Source organism: Biomphalaria glabrata, chromosome 9, assembly GCF_947242115.1.
Source record: "Biomphalaria glabrata chromosome 9, xgBioGlab47.1, whole genome shotgun sequence".
Lineage (NCBI taxonomy): Eukaryota > Metazoa > Mollusca > Gastropoda > Planorbidae > Biomphalaria > Biomphalaria glabrata.
The window spans coordinates 9,534,317-9,549,465 of NC_074719.1; the positions used below are offsets into that span (position 1 = coordinate 9,534,317).

The following is a 15,149-nucleotide window of genomic DNA, read 5'->3' on the forward strand; positions in this document are numbered from 1 at the left end:
GCATCAATTTAAAGGACAGTTTATCAATAGTAAAAGATAAGGATAATATATAAATATAGCAAAATGAACTCTTCAAGGGTTGAAAGCAGGATGTTATTTCATTACCATCTTACCTTTGGTTCAGCATTTTAAAAATAAAAATAAATTTGAAAATGATTTTTGTTTAATAACTATGGAACTCACCATTTTAAAGTTATTGGATGCATTCTGACTTGCTTTGTAAGCCTTCCAGTTTTCTGATATTAGTAATCCTGCATAGATTTTACCTACAGACATTTTACCTTCATCTAGCTCTGAAGAAAAATGTACATGAAATGAAATGAATGTAAATGTCAAGAGTGTTTAATATAAATCTGTGCACAGATGTTACTTTAATTGTTTAACAAAGTTCTTCAAAGATTTTCAAAAATCAGTCAAAATAATTAAAGCAGTTCTCCACACCATCTAGCTGTTGTATGAATTAAATAGATCTTAAAATATTATTGAACTGCTAAAGTTTTGAGAACTTTTAATAAGGTAGCTATTGGGTAAACTCCTATGTTATGAAAATTATTTACTGTATCGGTTGCCGTTCTTATGTTTACATGTGCTCGTAACTCGTCTGTAAGAATATGTTCACGAAATTTAGAGATGTGTGTTGTCATTCAGTGTATTAAAGCCATATTATGCAGACATGGTTTTTAACTTTATTGTGTTATTCTGTTCATAAGAATTTAACACACTGATGTGTAGAGATGTGTGTAGTTTTAAAGCTATATTCTCTTGTGTTATTCTGTTCATAAGAATTTAAAACACTGATGTGTAGAGATGTGTGTTGTTTTAAAGCCATATTCTATTGTGTTATTCTGTTTATAAGAATTTAACACACTGATGTGTAGAGATGTGTGTTGTTTTAAAGCCATATTCTATTGTGTTAATCTGTTCATAACATCCTATTAAGTTGAAAAGTTAAGTTTTAATTTCAATGGAGGTTGAGATTTTTCATTATGTGAATTTTGGTCTCTCTCAAATAACCAAGAAATGAGTACCTAATATTAGCTATGGACTATACAAGCAGTTAAGCGTGTGGTATGCATGCTAGACTGTTATTTGGTCATCTCATAATCTAGTGTTCATGCCCTGAATCTTGCCATCCCCAGCAAACATGAGGGAGGCTTGGACTAGGAAGTAGATTATCTTCAGCTCTGAAGGAACATCCAAAACATGTCAAACAATAACAGGACAACAACAGCACATCATCAGCCCAGTGACATCATCATCCTAGTCACATCATCAACCCAGTCATATCAACCAAGTCACATAATCAACCAAGTCACATCAAACCAGTCACATCATCAATCAAGTCACATCATCAACCAAGTCACATCAAACCAGTCACATCATCAACCAAGTCACATCGTCATACCAGTCACAACTTCAAAAAGGAAATTGAACTTTAAAAAAAAAAAAAGGCACCAACTACTGTGAGCCCTACTGACCATCACTAGGTGGCATCAACAAATCCATCATCTTTTTCCCCTGGACTGGCCAAAGTTTTCTGATAGTCTCTCTCATCTCATCATCCCTTCTGTCCATTATTTCAGCTGTGGGAAGCAAAAAAAAAAAAGGTAATCCATTCAATCTAAAACAAGCATTGGGTTAACAAACAAAGGCATCTTCTGAGGCCTTACCTTTATCTCCTCTTTAAAAATTTGAAAAGGAGCTCTATGTTTTTATTACAATTGTATAACTAGCTTCTGACTAAAGAAAAGTTACAAGCCAGTGGCAATAGCCTATATTTACTCAAATTGTTTCATCAAATCAAAACTGCATTACCTGGTCCCATTTTGATAATTAGACATTCTCTAATCAAGGCAAACAAAGTAGTTGTAAAATGAACTGTCCCATCTTCAGCTACTGGCATGTTCATGCGGATCAATTTCTGGGGAAAGAAAAATAATGTGTAACATTCATAATGTCTGCTATTCTATTAAAAATCAGATTACATAATTACAGTTTTTGAATAATTATTCATTAGAAAAGAAAAGTATAATTACTCTGTAAGCTAATTTGTAAGGACATTTCTTGCCAAACCCAACTGGAGGCTCCATATTTCTCAACATTTCATACATATCTGTATAGTGGATCCTACCACTGAAAAGTGTTTGAAAAAAAAGGTATTTAAACATGTACATAAGTTAGTGCTTTCCTATTGTTGTCTATGTACAGATATATTAATGCTCTATTCTATCAAATAGAAGCAAAGCTTAATTCTGAGCTGCACCCTATTCTAGGGTGTTTAAAGACACCAGTCTAAAGCTGCATTTATTTCACTGCTGTTGAATGGATGGAGCAGTGTATACAGCCTATGGCATACATTTTAAAGGCAAGAGAGCATGATGGGATATTTTAACACAAAATTTGTCTAAATGTTTCTGTAATGAAATGATAACGACTAGAATACCAATAACATGGCTTTATTCAACAAAATTAGACTACAGTAAACAGTGAATGAAACCAGCACGTCTAGCATACCACTGATGCAGTCTATACACACACACACACTGGACATGAAACACACACAATGGCCATGACCTTCAGACACGCTGGACGCACGCAGAAAATCAACTCAGTTACACTACAATCACCCCGCCTAAAAGTTATAGGAACATAAACATGTAAATAATAGTGAAGGACAGCGATATAAGAGGCCTTAGTATCCCTACAGAATACTTACAGAGTTACTCTATTGAAAAGCATTGTATAACTATAAACAAACGCGTTATACACTATAAATTATCAGTCCCTAAGTGTCATATTATGCATACAAATATTAAGACCAGTTGTCTTGAATAATAATGTAATAAGTAATACAATACAAAAGTCTAACTAGAAAAGCTATACACTATAAAATGATCAGTTCAAAGTGTGCCATATTAAGCCTACAGATACTGAGTTAGAACTTGTGATATGGAAAAATAATTAAATAAATGTTAGACCTTATAATTAGGTCTGCTTGTTCTTGGTCTTAGGTTATATCTACCAGGACCAATACTGCCGTCGCTTGGAGTTGGTGACATTGGCGTCTCTCTAACTGGAGACTCAGCCCCTGTATTTACTTCTTCTTGATGTCCATTTTCCTTTTGTTGTACATGTGTGTTAGGAGCAGCCATTGGTTCTATAGTCACATGGTCAGTAGGCACCTGCATCTGTGTTATAGGGTTTGTCTCCGGCTCAAAGTCTTCATGTTCCATATTTAGATACACCTCTGATTGTCCCTCTCTTGGAGCTGGGGCCAAATGTCGCAATGACACTGTTTCTTCTCTTCCATCAGGAAGTCTTACAATGGCATACTGTGGGTTGCATGTAATTAAGTCCACAGCTATTGTACCATCGTCATATTTTGATGCACGGACTCCCTTTTTTAACAACACTTTTCCTGGTTGAGCTAACCATGTCGGGAGTGATTTGCCAAAGGTGGACCTGCGATAGAACTTGAATATTCTCTCGTGAGGAGTTTCATTTGTAGCGGTACACAGCAGAGAACGAAGAGAGTGCAGGGCTTGGTTTAACGCCTGCTCCCATTTGGAAACCGGGAGTCCTTGAGTTTTTAAGGCCAGAGTTATAGCTTTCCATAATGACCCGTTTAGCCTTTCTACTTGAGAGTTATAAGGGGTCGTCCTGCTTGTGGCCACCCCTCTCTCGTGTAAAAATTCCTGCACCTCTCTTGACATGAATGAGGTACCTCTATCAGAGTGTACATAGTCAGGCATTCCGAATAGTCCAAATAAATTCTCTAGACATCTGATTACTGTTGAAGCTGACATATCAGAACAGGCGTATGCAAACGGGAATCTTGAAAATTCGTCAACTATGGTTAGCAGGTATGTGTTCCGAGATGTAGAAGGGAGCGGTCCTTTGAAGTCCATACTTAGTCTCTGGAAAGGCTGCATCGCCTTAATTAGAGTTCCATTAGAATTACTGAAATATCTGGGTTTCACTTCGGCACAGATTCTGCACTGGTTGACAACCAGCCTAACATCTTCACAAGAGAAAGGTAAATTTTTCGCTCGCACTAAATGCCATAGTCTTGTTACTCCCGGATGACACAGAGAGTCATGGAGCAGTTTCAATTCATTTCGACTCATAGCTGACACACACCCGTTTCTAGAAAACGTATCAGCCGCTACATTGTGTTTGCCTGGTCTATACAAGACATCGTAGTGGAAACAGCTCAGTTCCAGTCTCCACCTTTGAATTTTCTCATTCTTTATTTTCCCTTTGCTCTGTTTGTCATACATGAAGGCCACAGAGCGTTGATCCGTGATAAGGGTAAAGCGATTTCCTACTAAGTAGTGGTGCCATTTCCTTAAAGATTCTACAATGGCATAAGCTTCTTTTTCTATAGCTGAGTGCCGCCTTTCACTTTTAGAGAGTGTTCTTGAAAAGAACGCCACGGGGCGGCCATCCTGGTTGAGGGTGGCAGCTATTGCAACATCCGAAGCGTCTGTTTCAACCGTCAGAGGTCGAGTATAGTCGATGGTGAAGATGGCAGCTTTCTCCAGCTCCTGCTTTAATTCGTTAAGGGCTGTCTTTACTGTTTCTGAAAGAGGGAACGACGTGTTATTTGCCAAAACATTTATTTTGTTAGAAAAATTTGGGATCCACTGTGAGTAGTACGCCAACATGCCCACGATCCGTTTTTGTGAGCGCATATCATGAGGGGGAGGAAGGTTTCTTAAAGCCTGGAATCTTTCAGGGTCTGGCTTGAGAAGGCCTTTAGAAATTTCGTATCCCAATAGGCAAACTTTGTCAGTGGCTATCGTACTTTTGTCTTCATTAAATGTGATCCCATACTTTCTAGAAGCATCTAGAAATCTTTGCATATTCTCATCGTGCGACTCTTGATCATGACCACATACCGTTACATTGTCCACGTATGCAAAGGTGTCCTGCAACTTTTCATTCTCAATAATTTGATTTATTGTTCTCTGAAAGCATGCAACTCCGTTGGTAACACCGAAAGGGATGCGACAGAACTGGTAGAGTTTGCCACATGCCTCAAATGCAGTAAACGGCCTTTCCTCAGTCTTGATTGGTATTTGATGGTAGGCACTTTTGAGGTCTAGAGTACTAAAAACGGAATAGTTGGATATCCGTTCTACCAGTTCATCGACTCGGGGCATTGGGTATGCATCCAGTAAGGTGAAGCGATTTATTGTTTGACTGTAATCAATGACCATCCTTCTTTTATGTCTCTCGTTTGTTGTCACAAGCACCTGTGCTCTCCAGGGAGACTTTGAAGGTTCAATGATTTTGTCCGAGAGGAGTTTTCTAACTTCGGACTCAATAAATTTGTTATCACCTATTGAGTGCTTTCGGGACTTAGTAGCCACCGGTCTGCAGTCAGAAGTTAGATTACTGAATAGGCTCGGTGTTTCGACTCGTGCTGCTTTAAGACCACAGATGTGTAGAGGATTGTGTTTTCCTCCGTACGGTATGGTCAATTCCTTATGAAGACTTATAAAGTCTACACCAAGGATTACATCCGAGCACAATCCAGCAAGTAGAGAAAGTTTGACCTTTTTGTAGTGTTCTCCCTTGTACTGGACATCGGCAAATGTATGTCCTAATGTCTTTTCAGAAAGATGTGTAGTGGCCATGAATATTCTGTTTGTAGACGGACGTACTGGCCATTTATTTCTCTTGACGATGGCTTCTGATATGTAACTTTCGCAGCTGCCAGTGTCTATGAGAGCTTGCAACAGCAACCCGTTGACGTTCACTTGTGCCGTAGACTGTGTAAGCCCAGAGAAATGCGTTGATGACAAGGTACATGGAGTTATCACACTGGTCAGTGATATTTTGCTGTCAGCTTTGTTGGCTGTTGTTTTACTTGATTTACAAACAGTTTGGAAGTGTCCCTTTTTACCGCACTGATGACATAATGCATTTCGAGCAGGGCATTCAGTCCTAGAGTGTCTCCTCCTACCACAAAAGTAGCATAGCGACTTAATGGCATTTAATTCCTGGTCTTCGTTAGAAATGTATGTTTCTAGATGGGAGATAGTTGGTGTTTTCATTGCCCCACAGGAGATTTCCTTCGTTGAATTGTAAGCCTGAGCATGCGTTGTGGCTGTTTCTAACACTCTAGCTTCGTCAAAAGCGCTTTGTAGAGTAAGAGATGTCTTTTCCAGTAACCGCTGTCTAATAGTGTTGGATGCCAGACCAGTTATGAAGGCGTCTCTAATGCAAATGTCTCTGTGCTGTTCAGCAGTTACTTCTTTAAAGTCACAGTCCCGGGCCAGGCTTCGCAACTTTAGCATAAAGGACTCTACCGTTTGGCCCGGCTGCTGTTTACATGTAGCAACCAAATGTCTAGCAAAAATGTCATTCTTTACCTTAATATAAGTAGTCTTGAGTGTGTCTATGGCCATCGAATAGGACGATACATCACTGATGAGCATATAAACCGTAGCAGATACGTGATTCTTCAACAACTTTAGTTTAAAGTCTTCGTTTATATCCTTGATGGACGAAAGAAAATTCTGAAATGTGTCATACCAGTGAGTCCATTTTTCTGAGGCCGAGGAGCATTAGGATCAATGTCCAACTCTTTCGGTCTGAGTAATTTATCCATTGTAAATTAAGGAATCCAACACTAATCCAGATACATAATTTTGTCGAATAAATTGTAATGAAATGATAACGACTAGAATACCAATAACATGGCTTTATTCGACAAAATTAGACTACAGTAAACAGTGAATGAAACCAGCACGTCTAGCATACCACTGATGCAGTCTATACACACACACACACTGGACATGAAACACACACAATGGCCATGACCTTCAGACACGCTGGACGCACGCAGAAAATCAACTCAGTTACACTACAGTTTCTTCTTTAATTTCGACACACCTGATCTGTTTAACACCACATCAACCATTGACAAAAGGATATTAGACATGAAAATTAATAAAACGGCATGTTTAGGAGAACTGATTTGATATTTCATCAATTTAAGATTTTTTTTAATTTCAGGCCACGTTCCAAATGTAAGCTATACATGAACTTTGAACCTTTCAAAAACACAAAAAGATTTGATTGAATACATTAATTATAAAATGTAGATTTTTGTTTTCACTTACGAGGCTTTAGGATCATATATAGACCAGACTCTGACATACTCATCTAGATGATGTGGTCCTAATATAGAGGAATCTCTGGTCAAGTAATCAAAGTTATCCATAATGACAGCAACAAACAGATTCAGCATCTAGACAACAAAAAACACTTATGTACAATGATGTTTGATCCAAATGATACAGAAACTTCCTTTTAAACTCTTTAAATACTACTAGTATAAACACACATTAGTTTTATAAGCTGCTCTTAACATCAACTTTTACATGCACCTTTAAACAGTGTTGGAAAAAAGAAAAGGATGAAAATAAATATGAATAAACAGAAATGTGGATGGCTGCATGGTCCTGTGGTATGTACTATGAATTATCGCCTCGGTGGTCCCGGGCTCAGTCCCTGCATGCAGTTATTCTACAGGAGATTTAGGCTACAATGTAATAATGTTCAATTCTGAAGGAACAAATGTGAATACAAGAAACACTTCATGAGACAGCATATATTGACAAATGATAAGTGTCCATATAGACATGTTTTGAGAATTCTTGAAATTCTATAACTTGGCAAATACAAAAAAGAAGTGACAAAAAGTATACATTTTAAACTGTTGGACACACACTCCAAAAGTTTTGGAAACATGAATGTAAAATGTGAGAAACAATCAGATATAAGTTGGAATGGGAAAAAAAAGGATCAAGAGTAACATGGAACTCACTACCACTTAAGTTAGTCTGCAAATCATGCAAAGTAATTTGAAAAAAAAAATTTAATTTTTCTGCACATACTGGTAGAAACAAAAAAAAAAAGTCAAACTTTATGTTTGATAAGATCTAGAAGCATACAGTATCAAAACTTACCAAAAATGAACAAAGAAAAATAAAGGAGACAAAATAAATATAAGCAATGTTAGTGCCACAGCCTGATTCTGCCATGTCTGCTGGATCAGTGGGTCCTATAGATTCAGGGTCACAGGGCCGCCCAGCAAGACAGGACTGCATGATCTGTTGCCAACCTTCTCCAGTGGCACACCTGTGAGTAGAATGTACAAATAAAATAATTCATAAGGTAATAATTGTGCAACATTTCAGCTTGATCCAAGATTGGGTGTGGGCGAAATCACGAGTACAAACTTTTTACCAGACATAGTGAGCTGATATAAGCTTTGTTAATTAACAGCTAATAAAGAATTCTAGATTAGAACTGTCAAGGTCTAACTCTATTGGACATGGTTAAATGCAATAACAACAACATAAAAAATCCAGGGTTGTTTATTACCTAAACAGTAGAGTGAGAGCAGCAAAAAATGTGCGAAAATTGTTGTGACGATTGATAGAGGTCTTTGAGTCTAACCTTATGGTACCAAACACCTGAAATTAGATTCAACAAAAACTTATTTTGTAACAAACATTTCACTAAATAATGCTTACAAGAGAACGCTGTCAATACACTTGTAACAATCTTAAAGCTTAATTTTAAAAGTAAAATTTCTAAGACAAAGTCAAACAGTCAACAAGGATAAAATGTGATTGTTATAGTACCTACCTGCATACCAATAATGGCATAGATAAAAAACAGCATTAGAATCAAAAGACAAACATATGGCAAGGCCTGAAAAAGATTTGATTTAAATATTAATTTAAAAGAAAAGCAAAAAAAAAAAGTTATTACCAAAAAATATGTTATGGCTGGAAAATTTTTAAAACCAAATAGACAATGGCTTCAAAATAAAATAAATTATTAAACATAATATGGTTATATAAAACTGCATTCATTAAATATGTTAACGTCAAATAAAAACATAATGAAAGTATACAATTTTGAAATCAAATCACAAAGTATTTAAATAAGTATATTTGCAACTATCTGAACTTTCAAACTGATTACTTGTTTAATAGCCAAGATGTGCCTAGTTTTTACCTTAAATGACTGGAAGAAAGTCCACAGCAGTAAGCGAATGGTGTACCCCTGGCGTAATAGTTTCACTAGTCTAGCAGCTCGAAATAAGCGGAAAAAACCAAAGCTAACATTTTTTGTCTGAAAAGTGTCAAAAATAAAAACATGTATATGAAAGGCAAAATGTTGGCAACTTGTTCTATCAACTAAATATATACAAATGTTTACAGAAATCAGTTGAACTTGCCAAAGCACCTATGAAATACAGTTCAGTTTACTCACTAAAATTACAGTGTAATAATGTCCACTAATCATAACTATTGAGCTGCTGCCAGTACTTACCAAAATCTCTGTAATAATGACATCTATAATACTTCCAATTACTGTGGTAAAATCAAAAACATTCCAGGGATCATAAAAATAATTCTGAAATAAAGAAAAAAACTCAACTGTAAGTCATATAACTGAACAAAGAAAAGAAATTTTGATTCTGTCTAAAATTTCATTTAAAATAAGGAATTCAAAAGAAGCAGATAATTATTTTATCAATTAAACTTATCATATATCATAATTTTTTTATTCATTTTTTCTTTTATTAGGCTTGTTTTTAAATTGATGAAAGAATTAAATTTTTAAGAAACCTATATGTATTCAAGAACCTGTGTGTATCCTGAAATTCTGCATATTTTAAAAATTTAAGCTTTTAAATTACAGATGTACCTACTTAACACAAGATAATTATGTTGTATCGAATCTAAAACAGAAAGTAATTTGAGGTTATCTTAATATTATTTGAATATGACAAACACGCACAAATAAATAAAATTAAAAAAAAAGAAATAAAAATAAAATTAAGTATAAGGCAACAATGTTTCTGACAAAAAAACAAAAATAAAAAACAATAATATTTCTTAGTCTAGTTTTAAAATACAACATTTAACTAAAGAGTCAAGATTTTTAACAAAAGAAATGTTTCATGCATCTTCATATAACCCAAGCCTGTCTGTTTAACATGTTGTTATATTGTAAATCTGATTTAATGTTATAAAATTGCTGATAAGGCTTATGATTATTAGAAATAAATAATATTCACTATGTTTTTTTTTTCATTTGTTTTGGTTGCTTTTTAAAGAAGAACTATTTTATTTCTACTATGACAATATCCTTAAATTAAGTCATAAGTGATACCTTAGCAACTTAGTAAACATACAAATCTCGCTATTAGAATACATAAGAATAAAATAGATTGACAACACTGAATCTTATCAAGCTTAAATTGGGAAGGTAAAATCAATGTGGACAAGAAAGCTGGAAAAGGAGAACAGAGACATGTAAGAAACAAAAGATGGGACTGGGTAATTATAAAAACAAATAAATAAATTTGAACCAAAAAAGGAAATACTGGGGGCTATACTAACGATAGAACATCTAAGTGTGAACAAGAGTTACAAACACAGCCACAAGGGGAACAATCCACATTGAAAGCAGAAGCACAGAACCGTCCACCTTAAGTCAACCAGATATCAAAGTTCAGTACACCTTTCTATATATTCAAGGTTTGATTAATAAAATTAAGTTTTAATGCAATCGCCATTTCATACACTGAAGATTCCTCTAATTCTGACTGATTGACTTGAAGCACGGCTGGCTAAGTAGTGAGAGTGTCAGAGCCCAAACCTTTCCATAGGCGCACAACTTGAGTAGAAACTCAATTGTATAGAGCGAGGTGAAGGTTATATTAATCCACTGAAGAATTAAACCCATCTCATTTCCATTTACCTTTGTAGGAGCCTCAAACTGAAAATTTTACAAAGCCACAATATGAGTCATCAAAAGGTTTAAGAAAGAACCAGGGATTAACTACATCCCTACTATAACTTTTAGAGGTCTGCACTATTTCAGATGACTGGATCAACCCACTAAAAGATAAAAATACAAACAAATGAACAGCACCTGTTGAAAACAAATCATAATTCAAAATTACAACAAAAAAATCAAAAACTTCAACATGTCTGAAAATTTTCGTGTCAAATCAACTCCACAAGAAGAAACTGAGAACTCTAGTCTTATAAAAATCTGACCCAGCAGACGTTTCTATAAGCACATTTAATATGGGACTATGAAAATGGTGTATGCTTGGATCTAAAGACAAAAAGATATATTCCAGGATTAAAAAACGCTCTACGGGTGGCAGACTATGGGGAGACAATTCTACTGCAATTTTAAAATAACAATAAATGATAAAATATACTAATTAGCATTAAAAAAAAATAATTTTATGAACCCAGAAATGTAAATTTTAAAAATGTGCAACTGAATTGGTATTAAAAAGCATAGTCTTTTAACGTTTTGATTTGTATAAATTGTTTGGTAAAATATTGGATAAACAAAACTGAACAAAGAGTCAACAGAAATGATATTCTAAGCACTGACTAGTACTGATAATCTGCTGTATTCACTCAATAGTAGTTACAAATACATAACAAAAATTGTTTTTACAATTGTTTTAAATAATGTAATCAAAACAAAATTAACTAGTGAAATAAATTATTGGTAATCACATGTTCAAAGAAGAAAAACATACAAAAAAACTTTAAAACAAAAACAAAGCTTATAAAAAGTGTACTTGTATCCATTAATCAGTCACGTAATTAAATTATTGACAGATCTAGACCAAGAATAAATCTATGTGGTTAGAAATGTTTTGACCAATTGTTTTTGTTTAGCGCTACTTCTTACTTTTAGCGTTCTCACTACCCTATGATCCTATCACTTGTCTGGACCAGTAGGAAAATGGAGGAAGAGGGGAAGAAAGGGATATCTAGGTGAATTTTGACCATATTAGCTTTTTAAAAGCATTTATAACAACAAAAAAGGGCTCATGTCCCCTTAACCCGACATGCAACCATTCTGCTAGTGCCTATGAAAATAGAAGATTGTAAAGTTGTCTATTATTTGTCAACCTCTAAAGGGGACTAATTTTTTTCATTGATTCTTGTGTTGTCATGTCAAAGAAATAATTGTGCAAAACTTCAGCTTGATCTGAAATTGGGTGTCTGAGAAATAAAGATTACAAACTTTTTTATCAGACAGAGTGAGTTGATATAAGGTTTTTGTAAAACAAAATTTAAAAATATGAAAATAGCAATGAACTAAAAAATACTCAAATTTTGATTATTTAATGTATAAAATATACAAATGTAACACTGACATACAAATAAAAACCTGTTAATGGAACATTTCAAATATGCAATCTTTTGCATTCATCAATGCTACTCAGCAAGAAATTGCTGTAATTCTGATCAATCAACAGAAATTGCAATTTCAGACAACTATAGGGTCTTAAAATTATTCAATTCAAAATTGCTCTCTCAGGCAGAGAGCACAACTGAAAATATAACTGTGACAGTCTTAATAAAATATGAAATAACAATATTGTAATACAAGGCTGAACAGGTACATACATTATTTAATTGACCACTACAACATTTCTAAGAACAGAGATTACTATTTCAGAAGTAATTTGGAAATAAAGTTAACACTATAGATGTGTTTATCAGAGTAATAGAATGTCCTTTTTTAGTAAGGGTGAGTTAAAAGATCATCATAAGTAACATTAGCTGTAATTATGTAAGCACATTTATACAGATGCGTAGAACGTAATCATCTTCTTTTTTGAAGTAACATCTGTATTATATAAGATAAGACATGGTGTATTTAGTGAACAGAAACCCCAAGGAATGAACACAATATATACAAGTAACGGGAATGGCTAGATTTATTACTTCAAATCTAAAGCTATTTGAAGCAATAGCTAGACACTTATAGCACTTAGGCTTATATCATTCCAATTTTGACTTTTGTAACTATTTCTATTTATTAAGAAATGACATCATTGGAAAAACAAAATTAGTTTGTGCCAATACTGACACTATATCTATGCTGCCAATGTTAAAGATGTTTCTCCACCTTGAAACTTGTAAAGAATAGGTTGAGTAGCATCACAAAGACTTGAGAGGTAGATGACTGTTGATAAAGATGTTCTACACAAATATGAATGGAATACAATCATGAAATATGTGGCAGCAAGTAATTTCTTAATTAAAGAGTTCTTATGCCTTCAAAGTAGATGTCAACTGTATGTTAATGTAGCAGAAAATGTCAACTAAAGTAAGTTACCTTTTTTATAATCTACTTATTTAGTAATATCAAATAGTTAAAAAAAAAAAAACATGTACTGACTTATTCAAGCCAAACTAATTGAGGATCCTCTGTACTGTACATTAATTGTATACTTATATAATATACTGCAATTACAAACAACCCTATCTACATGTAGAAAAATAATATGTGACAAAAACACAATTATAATCTTCAAGTTATAAAATTTTACATTTTATCAGGACAAATGAATGGATGCCTGTCATTTGGTATGCAATATGTGAGTTGCCGTGTATGCTAATGCCAGAGCTAATAATGTCACCCAGTCCACCCCCTAACCCAGAAGTTTTGGCTAGGATGAAATGAAAATCTGAAGAAGCATCTGCAGGTAAGTAGAGGATAGCAGCATGCAGAGTTTGAAACTGAGATCATCAAGACTACAGTCCAGAGTGCATGCTGAATGACCAGGCAGCCATCCTGCTCTAGCTCATCTTTAAAGTTTTTAACTATCTATTTGTCTTTAACAAAGTTTACACAGAAACCTTTCATACATTAACAAAATTATTGGAGCAGTTGAAACATGAGTAAATACAGCAGATTTAGATTTATTTGTAAACATCTATTAATTAAAGGTTTGGTGTAGTTGTATAGTAATTAGTTTATAATAACTCAGCAGCAAATGTTAAAAACAAAGCCTCCAACAAAATATAAAACTCTAAAAAGTGTCACATTAATGGCTGTGATGTTAGGGCAAAGAAAAAAAATAATGTCATATTGACTATTTTTAGGCTAAATTATTACAATGATTTTATTTTAAAAGTTGAGCAATTTAAAAAAGCTTATGTTGTAATTGAATAAATCTATAATTGTGCATTCCAATAAACATTGATAGATAGATATGCATATATAAATACAAATAATAATTGTAAAAAAAAAAAAGCTTCAAAAAAGTTAAAAATATACATGCAGTAGTAAACAAGTTAGGTGCCACTTCCTGTCTTATAAGAATTCTTACCCTTGGCCCAAGGCCCACTATCTTGAGGAGACACTCTAGGGTAAAGAGAGCTGTAAAGCCTTCATTTAGCTTTGTAAGAATAGTTTTATAGAGGTCTGACTGACCTTCATACTGTAGGCAGGTAAAGTCAAACACATCAACATTAGACGCATTCACAAATACAATGTCATTACACACCATAGTAATTCACGTTTCACCAAAATCTAAAAACTAAATTATTATGAGTGAACAAAATCTTTTTTTGCTTTTTTAAAACACATTTTATGCTATAGTGCTCAGTGCATTATGGTCAAATCTTTTTTATAGACCTGTGAAAGAAATGGGTTACTGGGAAAAGGTTTGACTGCTGCCTTTAGGGCTCAGCAAACACACTTAACACAAGATTCAAACTCAAGCTCCCTTGATTAGTAGCCAAAAAGTTTATGCCATTAAACCACACATCCGACTTTATTCCTTTATTTTAAAAGCCCAACAGTAGAATGTAGTACTTTTAAGTTCCACATTTTACTTAGGTGCCAGCCCTTTTGGAGTTGAACATAATTATGAAATACAGATTCCAATAAATCCCTTTTTATATTTAAGTGTGCAAATCATCTAACAAACTTTAAAAAAAAATTAATTCCATGTTTCCTTATGAATCTTAGGAGGTAATAAAACTATGTATTAATAAAGCAATTTATTATATATATATATATATATATATGTACAGCACTACTAAATTAACTGCATTTTCTGTCAGCCCTTGCAAAATCACAAATGCCATTCAATTGCCATAAGTGGTTTAAGCAAGAAAACCAATTACACAAGTTGTCAGCAACTATAACTAAGAGCAAAGATCACAGATCACCAATCAGCCACTCTGTAACATGTTTATGCAGAGATAATCAATGTTTGAAAGTAGAGAGTGTCAGTAGTATTTAAGATAAATTGATAATAGATTTCATGATAGTACATG

The 15,149-nt window shown here is 34.1% G+C and overlaps 1 protein-coding gene across 3 annotated transcripts in view; it reads right to left on the bottom strand.

The window, feature by feature from the left end:
* LOC106059778 (voltage-dependent calcium channel type A subunit alpha-1-like) overlaps positions 1-15,149 on the bottom strand; it is a 62,079-nt gene that overhangs the window by 20,176 nt on the left and 26,754 nt on the right. For all 3 annotated transcript variants that reach the window (XM_056041204.1, XM_056041205.1, XM_056041203.1), the window contains exons 27-37: positions 10,696-10,815; positions 9,361-9,444; positions 9,043-9,159; positions 8,668-8,733; positions 8,401-8,492; positions 7,983-8,154; positions 7,134-7,261; positions 2,037-2,133; positions 1,816-1,921; positions 1,479-1,583; positions 184-293 (exon numbers count right to left, since the gene is read on the bottom strand). In XM_056041204.1, the coding sequence (XP_055897179.1) occupies positions 184-293; positions 1,479-1,583; positions 1,816-1,921; positions 2,037-2,133; positions 7,134-7,261; positions 7,983-8,154; positions 8,401-8,492; positions 8,668-8,733; positions 9,043-9,159; positions 9,361-9,444; positions 10,696-10,815 (1,197 nt within the window). The remainder of the gene's footprint in view (positions 1-183; positions 294-1,478; positions 1,584-1,815; positions 1,922-2,036; positions 2,134-7,133; positions 7,262-7,982; positions 8,155-8,400; positions 8,493-8,667; positions 8,734-9,042; positions 9,160-9,360; positions 9,445-10,695; positions 10,816-15,149) is intronic.